This window comes from Xiphias gladius, chromosome 14, assembly GCF_016859285.1.
Source record: "Xiphias gladius isolate SHS-SW01 ecotype Sanya breed wild chromosome 14, ASM1685928v1, whole genome shotgun sequence".
NCBI lineage: Eukaryota > Metazoa > Chordata > Actinopteri > Istiophoriformes > Xiphiidae > Xiphias > Xiphias gladius.
The window spans coordinates 15,261,416-15,276,834 of record NC_053413.1 but is presented as its reverse complement, the minus strand read 5'-3'; the positions used below and the strand labels follow the sequence as shown (position 1 = coordinate 15,276,834).

The 15,419-nt window shown below is 37.4% G+C and overlaps 1 protein-coding gene across 4 annotated transcripts in view; it reads right to left on the bottom strand.

The window, feature by feature from the left end:
• The window catches only part of arhgap21b (Rho GTPase activating protein 21b), a 37,383-nt gene that overhangs the window by 19,559 nt on the left and 2,405 nt on the right, over nucleotides 1-15,419 (bottom strand). For 3 of the 4 annotated variants that reach the window (XM_040143356.1, XM_040143355.1, XM_040143357.1), the window contains exons 3-7: nucleotides 7,644-7,826; nucleotides 7,442-7,463; nucleotides 2,787-2,879; nucleotides 2,162-2,240; nucleotides 2,017-2,071 (exon numbers count right to left, since the gene is read on the bottom strand). In XM_040143356.1, coding sequence (XP_039999290.1) covers nucleotides 2,017-2,071; nucleotides 2,162-2,240; nucleotides 2,787-2,879; nucleotides 7,442-7,463; nucleotides 7,644-7,826 — 432 coding nt within the window. Of the gene's footprint in view, nucleotides 1-2,016; nucleotides 2,072-2,161; nucleotides 2,241-2,786; nucleotides 2,880-4,176; nucleotides 4,238-7,441; nucleotides 7,464-7,643; nucleotides 7,827-15,419 lie in introns of those variants that run through there. The other variant, XM_040143358.1, reaches the window with a different exon arrangement.

Here is a 15,419-nt window from a genome sequence, read left to right as displayed (position 1 = left end):
AGAAAGGGAGGATGTAACAGGGAAGAGAGGTGGAGTAACAGTCAATTGGTTATCAGAAAGGAGAAAAAACAATATTAGATGTATGAAGAGGTTTAAGTGGATGTGAATGATTGAAATGAAATTACAAGTCTACTTTAAATTGACTCATGATAGAATGTTATATAATAATAAAGAGCACTGACACCATGTTTTAAATCAATCACTGCTTGAATATTTTTAGAAGGGTATGCTGCTTAAACAGAGAGGTGAATGTTTATTTTAACAATACTTATTGATATTGCTATCCTAGATGCCATAGTCAATAATTAATTGAATTACCTATCTAGTTCATTATGAAGATTCAATGCGGCCATAAAGAATCCACGAGGGAAAATTTCAGGTAAAGCAAACCGCCCAGCTCTATCATTATACTGTATAATTCATAAACAGGATGAGAGATAACAATAAGCCCTTGGAAGAGGATTCATGAGCATCCTGACATAGCACTTACTGTGATTTGCTATAGATATGGAACAAGAGAGTATACCCTCACTTTGTCCTGAATGTGTAGAGTGCATAGTAGCTGTCAACTGCTGACATTTGTAATTTGACACTTAATTTAAGGTTAATAATTTAAAAGATAGTTCATATTAAAAAAAAGCGCTTTATTGCGGCTTAACCACACTAAAACATCATTATCTAAAAAAATCTTGGACAAGCCAAATTAAAAAGAAAACATTTGAGTGAGCTCCACACAAGAATCTATGTGCTTAATGTCACATTGACTTCTGAAGATATGCAGCTAAATGTAGGAAGCTCCCTCGCTTTTTCATATCCCTACTAAGGATCTCAGTCCATGGTATTTAGACATACTTAACAATCAGCTTCCATCTAAAATGGTACTCTCTTTTTTTAAGAAATATACTGTAATTTTTTTTCTGATGAATAATCTATAGCCCTTATCTTAATAATTTAAGTTTCTGTATTTTGTGTGCACATCTTGAATTATTTTTAAACTGTCATGGAATATAAGTGTCATAGCCACTTCTCTTAAACCTTCTACACTGATATACTAAAAACAACAACTGCACTAGCCAACTGCTTCCTTAAAAGCAATCATAGATGCCCCAGCCATATGGGAAGGACCGCGTTACTACACTATAACCTTATGATGACACAAAGGTTTGTTATAAGAAAAGATATCTTTGTTTCACTTAATTTCCTAGTTGGGTTTCCATTTAATTAGGTATGCTAAAGAAGTTCAATTTATAGTGGTTGATGGTCTACATTAACCAGACCAGAAAATCAAACACATTCATAAGTACATGACCACACAAATCTGACTCCCTTCAAATTCTGTTGTTTCTTTTGATAGTGTTTAACAATCTGCCACAGGTAACAAACCACCAAAGCTGTCACAAGTAGGTCAGCATGTGTGGCAGTGGACCATATTGCCTAATCATGTTGAGGACTTCAAGGTGCAACCAAAGTAAAGAGCACAACAACTTTTCTATTACTCAGTTGTTTAATGTAGGTCTATTCTGTATAGACCTTAGTTTGAGGACATTTTTTTTTGTTTGCATAATACACTATTACATTTGTCCCTTCGGTTTGTCAAAACATATAATTTGTACAGATGGGGTTGTGTATATAACTCTATGATAATATGTCTGTATATGAATTTTAGGTAGTTCTTACTCTACCTGTCCAATTAGGCTATTTCAGCAGCAGTGGAAGCAGCAGTTTTGGAGGACAAACACGCTGCTCTGGCCTGATTAGGAGGCCTATATAGAGAGCTCTGATGGGAGAGGCAGGCTGCCTGCATCTTACGACCATTGTCCCAACATCAAAACCTTAAACTAGACCAGCTCTGTGAGATCAGATTTTACGGAAATTAAATCTGGAGAAACAGAGAGCAATTACATTTAAAAGAAAAAAAAAGAATGAACAGATTCAAAACTGTGCTTTTTTTGTTTTAAATTTGGTGGTGAAATGTGAAATGAATCCGATTTATAAAAAGGGGTATTAAAAACTTACCAACTGAAGTATATCTTCATCTTTTGGCATCACACAAAGTTCAAGAAAGTCACCACTGTTGGGGAACAACAAAAATAGATTTAACAAAAGGTACTATACACCAACTGACCAACAATCAACTATAAAAATTTATATTAAATCTCACCTGTCTTGGATCAAGGATATAACCTCACAATAGGCCTTCCCAATGATGCTTGCTCCATTCACTTTCACTATGCGATCACCTGATAGGCAAAACAGCAGTAATGAAATCAGTAACAGAGAGCTGTAGTAAAAGACTGTAAGCTATTAGTCTTTGCAAAAAAGGATCCCATGCTCATGACAAAGCAGGAAGTGTGCCTTCAGGAAAATGATGAAAAAAGCAAATCGTCTAATATCAGTCACCTGTTTTTGAGGTTTACAGTAACTGAACTGAAGGTTCCCTCTATTCACTAAACCACAAAATCACTAGGAGTGATACCAAATAAAATAGCTGAAAAAAGGAGCACATCCCTACAACTACATGTCCTGGTTAATGTTTTGCTTCACAGCAAGAATACTGTCAGGCCACTACTGAAAACTGCACTCCTTGCATTTTTTCCCCTATTGCTTGTCACACTAACACACCAGCGCAATAGCTTAGGGTACATTTTCTGCTCAGTATGGTATAGTTCACAGAATTATGCCTCCGATTTTGTAATGTCACGACTTCTGTGTAATTAGGCTCCCAATCAATGTCCATTAGGTTTTCGTTAATGAAGGAGACTGATTAATCAATGATTGATTATTACCTGTGCAAAGCCCAGCTCCATGAGCCGGGCCACCTTCCTTGACTTGCTTCACGAAAATGGTGTCCATCGGTTCGAGCCTATTCCGCTGTCTCCCTGATGATAGTAGAGAGAGAAGTAAAAATTATACAAAACAGTATACAATGTAAACGCATAAAAACATGTAAGTAATTTTTTAATCATGCTTTATTAAAAAGGTGACATTTTCATCTGGTTTCCAAAATGTCTACCAGATAAAGATTTCCCACAGCAAAGAGCCCTTGCTTATTTATAAAATGTTCAAAGAGCAAATGGTAACATTTTAGACATATCTGTTTTTTTGTTTTACTTCAACAAACACAAAGCAAGGAAATTAAAACCCTAAAAAAACAACGTCCTATTCTAATACAACCAGTGCTATACTGTAGGTTAATCTACAAAATCTCACCTGCACCTAGGCGTTAACTGATAGGTGAAAAACAACATCTCCAAAACGTACCAATGAGTAGCAGACTGAGCAGTAAAATGTTTCATGACATTCAAGTGAGAGGAGAGAATGGCTGTGTATGAGAAAGAGAGAAACTGGGAAGATTGTCACAAGATTTGGAGGCATGTGAATCAGCATTATGATGGCAGAGCGGTCTTTGTTGGGGCCAGTGCTTGCCAACATTACAACAGTTTTGAATAGTCATGATCATTAATTGGTTCAGAGAAAAAAAAAATCTCAATAGGGGTAAATTGTGTGGCTTTAGAGAAGTGGATAAAAGCAGCTAAAGAGAGGGAAACCTGTTTGCTCATGCTACCCCTGTCTCCTAGCAGCTGCATGGCTGCAGAAAAAAAAGAAGGAAAGAAAAAAGAGAGGGTGTGAAAGAAAGAGAGACTAAAAGAAGGTAGAGTGACAGTGTGCTCAGTTGCACAACTCCCACTCTTTCCTTATAAACTGAGAAATAGCTCTGGGCACAGCCAAAGAGTGGCTGAAATCCTTCTCCAGTTGTTAACACACTGGGAGTGAGTCAGTGGACGATGGCTCACAAACTACGTTGGATGGGAAGGTCAGCATGAGAATAGGTGTGATAGTTGAAAAATGTAGTAAAAGTTGTTTAAAAATCCTGGCATGGTCAGTGAAAAAGGTTAAATATTCTTAGCATCATCCAAAAATGAATCAATCAGAAACACAATTTTTTGTCCTCTGACAGTCATAATATTTCCAGTTATTTTTAAATGTTTTGCATTGGTACCGTGGAAAAAAAAGGACACAAGAAAACGGCTGGCTTCATATTACCTAATAGTCAATTAACGTCTGGAGGCAGTAATTTTTAAAACTTTTGTAAACTTCATGAACTCGGACATGTCTCCGTATTTCTCACTTCCACAGTTGAGATTACTCATGCAGAATCACATTGTGGGGACTCACATTATGTAATACTGCTACAGGAGTCCCATACAACCAAAGCCCTGTGACAGGCTCCCTCTGGTGGTATACTGTGGAAATACAGGCTTGGTAAAGAACAGGATTTGCCTGAACTGCCTAAAGTTGGTTCATGTGTATTCTCATTCACTGTAAAGCAAATGAAGACTATTTCAAAAACATATTGCAGAATGATTAAAATTCAAAACTAAACTTAGATCAGCAAACAATGGCTTTACACAGTGAGCACTTGCACCAAAAGACAAACTAAATGGCAGCTGTGACTGAGGTAATAGACAGCCTCTCTAAATGTGAAAAAGAGCTGAGAGTTGACAAGGGAACATTAGATCACACGTACACCCAAACTTGACCTCAGAGTTGTGACAGAAGAAGCTTTGTCTTGGGAAGCACCAGACTCTAATACAGTAAGTGAATCGATGGTGGTGTGGAACTGTAGAGGGACAAGAGCAGCACTCTAATAACTGTGATGCAATGTTTTTATGCTTAAAGCCATGTTTTAGCACATCTTGCCTTCTTCATATTATACCACACTTCATCTGAATATAAGTTGTGTCAGTGGGCAGTCAACACAATGACGTCATTGATCTTTCCAGCCTGGACTGAAACCATACCCTGTTGTCTTTTCATCTTTAATTTTGGCCTCATGCCTTCAAGATCCTGCATCCAGCATTATGCAACTGCCAGGATTCTTTAATATTCGCTTTGCTTACTCAGTCCAGGAAAAAAAAAAGGTCTATGTCTACTGCAGTGTTTTGGGTTTTGGGTGAAACAGAAATCATGACTGCTCTAATGGGAGCTGGCTCTTCTACACTGTTACATGAATTCTAAAACAGTGACATTGAGCAGGCTCTGCGTATGCTTTCCAGCACTTCCTGTTGATGCAGAAATCACAAAGGGGGTCATAGAATCAGAGTTCAAATTCGGGAATGAGACAACACAATAACATTTTATAATGTGGTTATGGACAGATGCTGTATAAAACATAAGTCATTTTCTATCATGAGCAGTCTCTCTCAAGATAAACAGCTATGTTAATGCATTGATTTTTAACTGCATGTGTGTGTGTGTGTGTGTGTGTGTGTGTGTGCGTGTGCGCACATTTACATGATTCAATGTGTACAGACATCACATACAGTCCATTCAGGATTTGTAATTGGATGAAAGCAACAATTATCATTAGTACAGGACTGCGAACTAATGTGTCGGCGAGTATGTGCAGATGACCATGTGACTGTGCATTCTGCTTTCTAATGAGTGGTGTCTGCACGCCATACTACATGATCAGCTGCACCATCTACCAAGCGATGGGAGACAATACCCACAGTCCTCCGTCTGTAGTAATAAAAAGTTTATAATCAAGCTAAAATGAGGCCACAGCAGTCTGAGTTAATTAAATCAAGGAGGTATCTTCCAAAGTTAGAGCCGTTTATGTATGAAATTTCATCTTTGTGTTTCCCCAGACAGTGTTTCCTTGTTGAGCTCTAGTGGAGGGACAGTAACACAAAGAGAGAATTTTCTCCTAAAAAGGCAAACTTTTGAAGATATTGACTTGACTATGTCAGTCTGCTGAGGCCTCATATTAACTTTATATAAACATCTGAAGGTATTTTTTACAAATAACGGGGATTGCGTAATTTGTCTATCACTTTCATTGGAAGCACATAACGAAAGGATCTTTGAATAGTCAGTATGAACAGGAGGAATGATTACAGCTAGCAAAAACCGCTTCGCTGTATATACGGGCACCTGACTATTGTTCTAAGACAAACTTGAAAAAACTGTGAACCTATTCTTTTAAAGGCTGTTTTATAGTCATTTGACAAATATTTCAGCTTAACTGTTGCACTTTGTATGACACACCAGTTATGAATGCCTCTACCTGTTGGGTCATCATAACACATTACTGATTCTTTTCCTTTATTAATTTCTTCCTGTTACGAAATGTTTTCTAAAAACCACTAACGGGTCTAAAATAAAATTATGTCAATACATATAGATATTGCAGTATTAGGTTAAAAATATTGTGATACTAGATGAACACTTTCACAAGCTGACAAGCTCTGAGGAATGTTGAAAACAGATTTATGGGGTTTCCCTGTGTGTGAGTTTAGTTGTGCATATATAATCGCTTCCTCAACATGTATAAGATCAATTACCATGGTGCTCTTCTGCAATAACTATGCTCTGCAAGGAATTACTGATATTCCACAGTACATCTTTTGCTTCTTTCATGAAGAATCTTATGGAAGATTTCAAAGTTTTAAATTGCATTCTTGGCAACCATACAGGGTCAGAAATTAAATTCAGACTTTCAAATGAGTTAAATATAGGTTAAGCCTCACATGATAAAATTCAAAGAGTCAAAGTGTGATGTTTTGGCATAAGACATGCCACTGATCAAAATTAAACCTTTACAGACATACTAATCAATACATATCACCATTTTAATTTCCCCTAGATACTAGATGCTTAAGATGAAACTGATAGGTAGAGATGTCTTCAGCAAAAGGAGAGGCATGATAAATACAAGTGTTGTTTTTATAAAAATATCAATCTTCAATGTTAAGTATTTGATTTCACAACCCTTCAGGGACATATTTTTTTTCTCAAATCTAGAAACTTTCAATTATTTTCTGCCTGCAGGATCCTTTACAAAATTTGTGGAACATGCCTACTGACTCCCACCTTTGCTTATGTTTTTGTGAAAAATGACTTAAGAAGTAATAACAAAAACACTGCTTTGAATGCTTGATCATCGGATATGGAAACTTTGTTGAAATTATGTTGCATAAGGCATGAGAAGTACGTAACTTTGTATGTAAACAAAGTAACATTAACTCATGCCACAGATTGGATGTGACGTGTCTACCTTACAAAAGTGAGAAAAACAAAACGCTAAGCATTGGGCTCGCAAGGGGAAAGAGGGTAAGATCCCCACTGTGCAGTAAAAAATTGAGGCCATCTCTTTCTGACAGGCTTTTTATGGTGACACTGAAAACCAGCAAGAACAACAAAGTGAAACAATATGAAGAGGTGGGTCAGTGCAGGACAGAAACAGGTGGTGCTGACCAAAACTTTCATTCTTCCAAAGGTCAGTGACACACAGGCACTACATTGTTCTGATCACACAAGGAAGCAAAAGAGGCAGGGAGTGGATGGATTAAGAGTCATTAGAAGTCAGAGGCACTGCTCTGGCTCAGCAGTGCTGAAGTGCAGTCATGAGGAAGAAAAGTCGAGTTTTTCTGCTTACCTCGGTGGCCATAATCTTCCTCCTGTAAAAAAACAGAAATATTCAGGTGATGTTGTTGCTTATGTTAAGTTAGGTATCAGGCAATATGTGACTCAGTGTTATCTTACGTGAAGCCAACAATACTCAGGTGTATGAAACTCATGAAAGCTTCTGAAGCTTCAATAAAAAAAGCTTATATAACAAATACAATCCTGAAATTTACCGGGAAGCAGTGCATGGTCGATTCTGGTGGGTATACAATGAAGTGCCGCAGGGTGAAGCCAAACCCTTGGGAAGTGCGAAGTAAACGCACAGTTTTAGGTCTCGGCCATGAGAACGGCTCCTCCTCAGTTGGGTTCTGCGCTGCAGGAGAATCAGCCAAGTTTCTCCACTCTGGACAGTCATTCTGCAAGAAGAGAAAGGTGGAGGAAGAATTTTAAATTAAGTAGTCCTAATTTCACTTTTATACACATGAAAATATCAAATAGATTTCTGCTAAAAAATAAATAAATAAATAAAAACAGTAACATGTAACAAAAAATTTTGAAATTGAAAGTCAAAATGCTGGAAAACTAAGTGCTAAAATCCAAAAACAATGTTACTAAAAGTACATCTCAGCTAAAAGCCATCCCCAATTTAGACATAGACAAATTACCTTTTTAGTGAAATTACTGCACATTAACACATTAAGTGTCAATCATTCGTTAAAGGTGGACATGGTTTAGTGGAGAATGAGCTTTTGAAAAACATTTGTGCCTGTCCAGTGTTTACAGTCAAATTGTGGTATCCCGTTTTCACAGCTGGGGAGCAAAGCATGTCAAGCTTCAGGGGTTTGGACACTTACTCCTTTGTTTACTGGCTAATTATAGCCTCACACCTTTGTGGTATCATGTGTGCAGCAACATCCCCCTTTACCCATATCATATTCCCTGTCCCAGTACAAATTTCAGGAATGCCTCTTTTTAAACAGTCTTGTATTTCAACACTGAAAAACGTAATTTTCCTCACCCTGTCTCAAACAAACCCCCCCCCCCCCCGAAGCATAGACTTTCCCCCACAATGTGAGGAATTTGATGAGCATGCATTTGCACTATCTCTGCGTGGGCAGATATGTTGAGTAAAATGTCAGAAAATCAGAGTGAAGTACCTGCTTGTTATCACAACCAGTGCTAAACTACGATAAAGTATTAGAAGTCTGTCCAATGGTTACGGTAAAAACTCTGCATATCTGACTTCTTTTAACAACAAGTCAGATGGAGAAATAAATTAAAAAAGGAGAAATAAATAAATATTAACAGCTCCCTCCCTGAACGGCTCAATCACTTGACCCAGCTGTTGCAGTGAAGAGTGAATGAGCCAATCCACATTTCAAAAACAACATGAGCAACAGTTTTTACACACCAACCTAAAACCACCACCATCACATCCAATTTTTTTAGACTATTCCACAGTATGAACATTCAGCCTTGTAGTCAATGGCTCATTACAAATATTGTGTGCGTGGAGGTGTGTACCAAGTTAAAGCATGTTTCACCGTGCTCTTTGAAAAAAGTTCGGCTGCTCTCAGCAACCACGATTTTCTGCTTTTCAACCATATATTTCTGAAAGAGGAAAAAACATAAACCACTTAAAATCAAAGCATATTTTAAGTGGCAACATGAGCTGATGAACACATACAAGGAGCGCTACTTTGGCTGGCAGGGAAACAGAGCTGCAGGTGTAGCTGACGCGCATGTATTTTGGAGAACCTCGTAAAACAGGTTTTACTGTGTAGAGTCAAGCTTTGACTGTTCTCTGATACCTGCATTTCCATGTAGAAGTCTGTGTCTGTATGAGCCCTGGGTGCCTTCACACAAGGAGAAAACACACAAATCCATACCCGGAGAAGTGGTTGTCTTGATATGACAATACTCCAATAGGATGTTTGAAATGCCTGCATTGCTCCCCTCATGTCTCCAGGGCAAGCCAATCCCAGTCTACTGGATCTGATTAAACAGTGAGTGCACAGGGCAATTTCCAAGCCTCTGATCTTTATATGTGGATGACAGAAGGGGGTGTGGGCCTCCTGACCGACACATGCCAGGCAGTGTTATCATTGCCACTTGCATAGTTAATACTGCTGTGACATTCCAGGTCAATCAATTCCAGACCCACTTTTCCCCTCATGGATTCCATTTCCTCTTAGTTAATAAAAATAAAAAATAGCTATTATTAAGAACAGAGAACAAAGCAAGACTCCAGTGTAAACCTGATAAATCAGTTAATAAAGCTTTCAAATAACCATGAAAGGAGGTAAAAAAAAAAAAAAAGGAATCAACATAAAAGGAGAAAATTATGAGATTACTTGTCAAAAAAGGGGACTAAAACGAAAAGCATGTGACAGGAACACCCATATCAATATACATACCTATCCTCTCCTGCCCATAAATGAATGCCTCTCACCTATTTATGATTCACTAAAATGCTGAACTGATATTTTTACTGGGTGAGGCAGCTTGGAGAGTGTTTTTGTAGGCATTTGTTCCTCTGCTGGATTTCTCTTGGATTCGAGCAGTGACCAGGCCTGTGTCTCAGAGTGGGAACACTGATTTCAACCACTAGATCCCAGTTAGTCTGGTGATACTCTATATTTTTTTTATTATCATAAATCCCATATAAAAACCCAAACCAAAAATAAACCGATCCTTCAAACAACTATTTCCTGTGTAGAAAAAGCTTGATATAGCTTAGTCCTCTATGCCATGGACCTCGATTGTTGTCCGATAGTTAGCCAAAACACATCAATGAGCCACACTGTTGCACTGGTTTAAATGTTCCTTCATTATGATGAACATGGGCACTGTAATTTATTTTAAACAGTTCCCTACATACACCATCCCGCTGCTACATATATTCACTAAAGCCACTAAAATAGTTGACAAAAAAATCCACTATTTATTCCCATTTGAGTCACCAGGTGTTTTAAGAAATTTCTGGGGAAATAAAATTATATATTCATGACCTGTTTTTAAAGATTTCTGTCTTCAGTAGGAATGAATGGGCTTGGGACTTAAAACCACATATAGGCTGGCAAGTTGGAAAAACTAACATACTGTTTTTTTTGGTCTTTTCCCTGGATCTGTTAAGCTTCGTCCTTTCATACATCCCCAAACAATGACGGAACAATTAATAGCACCAATACAACACTATCAAAGGTTCGGTTTTTAAATACATTTCTGCTGCTCTATATGCATGGCTACCATACAGCTGCACTGAGCTGCCAGCCATGGAGAGCTATGGACAGTTTTGTAAGACATTGTCTGACATGATTTTTACAGCCATGTGACCTACCCAGACCTATTATCTTCCATTTACATTGAAACTCTTCAATGAGTTCAATTAAGCATGTTATCACACATTATCTGTATACCTAAACATAAAATAACCATAAAACATAACATAAAAATGGAGAGCTCCTCAAAATGTTTTCTTGCTTAAAAAAATGGTACACTGTTTGTATCGGTGTACATGTGATCATTTTCAGAGACATGGTAAGTGAGATGACATCTGTGGTTCCACTACCAAAGAGATTAGAGGGCAGGGCAACCAATACCACCCACTAACATCAGAAATTTTAGGGGAAACACTGTACATGCACAGCTGTTTACACACCACTAAGGCTGGTATATGCAGGCTAGCAACACACCGAAAAAGAAACTTGAATTTCCACCTTGTTCATTTTTAACAAATATTATGAAACCACACTACACGGCCTTTATGTTTAAAAACCTCTGCTGACATCACTAAATGACACATCATAAGCACCACATGACATCAGCTCCAAAAACATCAGACAAGTACACAGCCTTAAAATGTGAAGAAACCTAGTTCTCTGTGGGATGCTAAATTCTACACCACATCCCGTCCAAACCAAGCACTTAACTGTGAAAAGCCAAAGATAATGATACAGAGGGCCACTAGTGAGCCCTGGGAGTTTCAGCCTTGTAGTGCAGGACAAGGTTAGGAGTATCATTAGTCAGTCTATGTTGACGCGTGGTTTATTTTGTGCATGCCTCAATTCACGTTGTAACAGAGATGGGACATAGTCTTGTGGGCTACTATTCATACGGGATGATTCTAAAACATGGCACTTTTTTGTGACAATACTTCTGACATTATTGTCTAAAAAAAAGCAAAAACATGACTGTTACACATAGTGGTTCTGTAACACTGGGGAATGTGACGTGTTTAGCCACTTGCAGGGTTGAGAAATAAAAACATTTCATCCTAAAACTGATATTTACAATCATAAATTGTGTTTCACAAAGGTTGGTACAGGCAGTAGACTTCAATACCTATGGTGAACGGAGCTAATAATATGAACACCTGCCCAGTGTGGTGCAATCAAATACATTCGACCTGAAATATTACTTTTGTGAAGCTTGTAATGTACCTCTATAATATTATAAAACACTGATTCAACTCTGACGATTTTTGAGGTCATACCTTGTGGAAACGTTACAAAAAAGATGCTTCCAAACTTCCCATCCAAACTGTCTGTCATAGGCCAACACGGAAAGTAAGAGTGAGCTTCAGCATATAAATAAAATATTATATAATATAAACAATATTTCATTATTGTGAATACACACTCATAAAAACAACAAAAAAAACAACCAGAAAAAAAACATGTACACTTCAGAGTATAACCAGGGAAGACAAATCAGAAGCCAACGGATGTCACATATGGTTGCCACATGGCACCTACTGGAGAAAGTTATCACTGAATAAATTTAGGCTGTGCTTCATCCTTGCATACATTTAAATGCAGAGTAATAAAATAGAAAAAACAACTATACCTCCTTTAAAGAGCATTAGTGGTCTAGACAGGTCAGCTTTATACAGCAGCATTTAGCAATGAGACAGTACTACTTATGCATCCCACTCTCATCTGTGGGATGAAATAACTGGTGCCAGTTTTGCCAAAGCTGTACATTGAACACGTACTTTTGTGTCAGTATACTGTAAATGTAATATGTTTTGCTTATATAAAATTTTGATATTCAAAGATTTATTATTAAAAACATTCAGATTGTTGTTTTTACCTATATCACAAACATATAACCTGTTTTTTGCTTGTAATAAACAGTAAGTTTGCAGTTCCTCTGACAAAAGGAAAACAGCTGTCAGCTCACTGAAATATCCCATTCTGTTTCATTTATCTCCAATGATTCAGTGTTCAAGCTAATAGGTGAGCTATTTAAACAAGACATACAAAATTTAAGAGGCTTTTCCACCTAAGATGACATTGAGCTTTTACCTAAGTACTACAGAGAAATAGGAATAAATGAATCACATAGCCCATCTCTTATGTTTTCCCCTGAGATACTGCAGACACAACCATAAGGCAACAGGAAGTAACAGACTTCTTCTATCCAATTTAAGGTCAATTTTCCCTTCCGATTGCCATCAGTTAGCCATATGATGCCTGCACATACGGTTCTGTAAAAGGCAGCCGGCCTAAATGAGATAAACACTGAGCTTTAATGAAGATTGTTGGAACTGGAGGGGTCTGTTTTTCGATAGCCCCCTACAGTGCTAAATATGGATCATTATTCATCAATAATACATTTCACTCCAATCTCATTTCTGTTGTTGTACTGGAGCATAAAAGGGTGAAATGCAGGTAATACTAATCATGAAAAAAGATACTTATCATATAGGAGTTTCAGATGAACCGTATATAGTTTGATACAATAAAGACCTAAGGTTAATATAGAAAATCCTACAGCAGACACAGTGGACTGATCAGCATCCAGTCTAAAATGTCTGTTCTGTGAACTCAATATCTAACCAGAGGAATCCAAGTAGAGGAAGGAGACATTAAGTCAACCCTGTCTGCTATTTGGCTTCAGCTGCTGTGTTTGAATACCATGCACTATTCAGCTGATAAAGTGGACATATTCCAGTGTGAAAAATCCAAAGACAAAAATCTTGATTCAAATAATTAATTATTTCTCTATCAATTTATTGCCAGCAAAATATATACAAGCATGATCTACTGGGCCTATGGTCATAATGGTTGTGAAAAGATCAGAAGAAGAGGAAAGACTGCATGAAACATGGTTGAGTGTTGTCTTGCGATCATTTGGAAGTAGCTACCATTGGGAGACACAGATAGACAGACCCATATCTTCAAAGTCAAACATGTTTTTGTGAGAAAAAACACAAATAACCAATAAAATTATATGAAACACATTGACTAAATCTTATTTTCTGTGATACAGCACAATGAAGTTCTGATTATTGTAAGATCTCTGTTTCATCTGTTTTAGCAATTTTAATTGCTGAGGGTCTCTAACTGTGCTTCACTATGCCTGCCTGTTACAGTAATCCATCCTCTTTTTTATAATGTTTACATCAGCAACAGGGCCACGCTTTCTCTGAATAAAAACAAAACTCACATCCATTTATCATCCACATCTTTTGAACGATCTCTGTCAGCTGAGGCTATCACCAGTTGTTTTGGTGCAAATGAACATTTAGAAAGTGATTTTAAGGGAAAGGGAAATTCTTAAGTCATTAAATCCACAGTGTCATCATTTCCAGAAAATACAAGGACCAGAGACTCCAGGGGTCTCCCGGCTCAAAATTAGCACATGAATTGGTTTGTGTGGTAGTCTTATTAGAAGGACTGTTAAAAGAAGGATTTTCTCTGACAGCACTTTACCAAGGCTTTGCCTTACCCCATACTAAAACTTTTAGCACCATTAAACATTCTTAAACATGTTTATTATGCATTATTTAAAATATTTTTTTATTTTGTGTCAGATGATAAAAATTTAAGTCATTTTTTTTAAAAGTCATATTTCTCACAATAACTACTAACACCTGTATATTGCCTGGAGTCATTTTCTGTATCAGAATTCTTAGGTGCCATTAGATTGATTGATGAAGCTCATTTTGAACGTGTGTAGAAGCAAGACAACGTATTCAGAGGGTTGTAATGACAAAGCTAAGCACATCATTTCAGTTTGTTTTTTCAGCTGTGACAGCAAAAAAGACAGGGATGCAACACAAGCTGTCTCTGCAGTATGACTTCTGAGTGAGCTCTAGCAGTGTGTGCTGTTTACATAAAGTTCATCGTTATGATATGTTTAAATATCAAAGCACTTGTTTTGTTCAATGACAAGGTGTTCTTATTTTTGATTTATGCTCTTCTAGACCTCCCCAAATATTATTTTCAGGGATATGAAAAAACATGACTTGAAATAAATTAAAAAGAAATCCTGTAATGCTTGGTGCACACTAGCGGATTTTCAAATCTTAACCAATTTTTAAAAAAACATGGGAGACCCCAGAGATAACGACAGATTTAAATGATTTTTTATATTTTTAAATTGTAAGAACACACACTCCCGATGATTCAGTCAAAACACAGCATGTCACACTTGGGTGTTCGAAAAGATTTCAGAGTGACGACTTCGGGAACTGCAATCTCACAGAAATGTGCGTAATCAAATGTGACTTCAGAGCAAAACAAACATGTAGGAGGACAGTCATTGTCGAAATCGGGTAACATTAAGATTATGTCCATAAACCCCTCATACTACAGGATCATTTGGGCAGATAACTGGTTCAGACCAGCCTTGAATTGGGAACACTCCCGCAATTGTTGGGAGGGGGGAATCAGACCGAAAATCTGCCCAATTATGTTGTAGTGTGGGGTCAGCATAACACTGTGACTGCTATTGGCTAACTAATCCCCTGTACTTTGCCTAATATCTAAAATCAAATTAAATCCAGTACATCTAGTGTGTTAGAGGTGACAACAAGAGGAGCTTTACAACCTCCATTTACAGACTATTCACATGGAAGCAGGCAGGCTTAAGTGAGGAATGAATATTAGATTAAACGCAGAGGAGGAAATGAAAAAAAACTACACATTCTATAAATAGGTGCCCTTCCATTTCAAAGAGGACAAGGTTGCTACCTCATTTACCATGAAGGTCTTCATTCA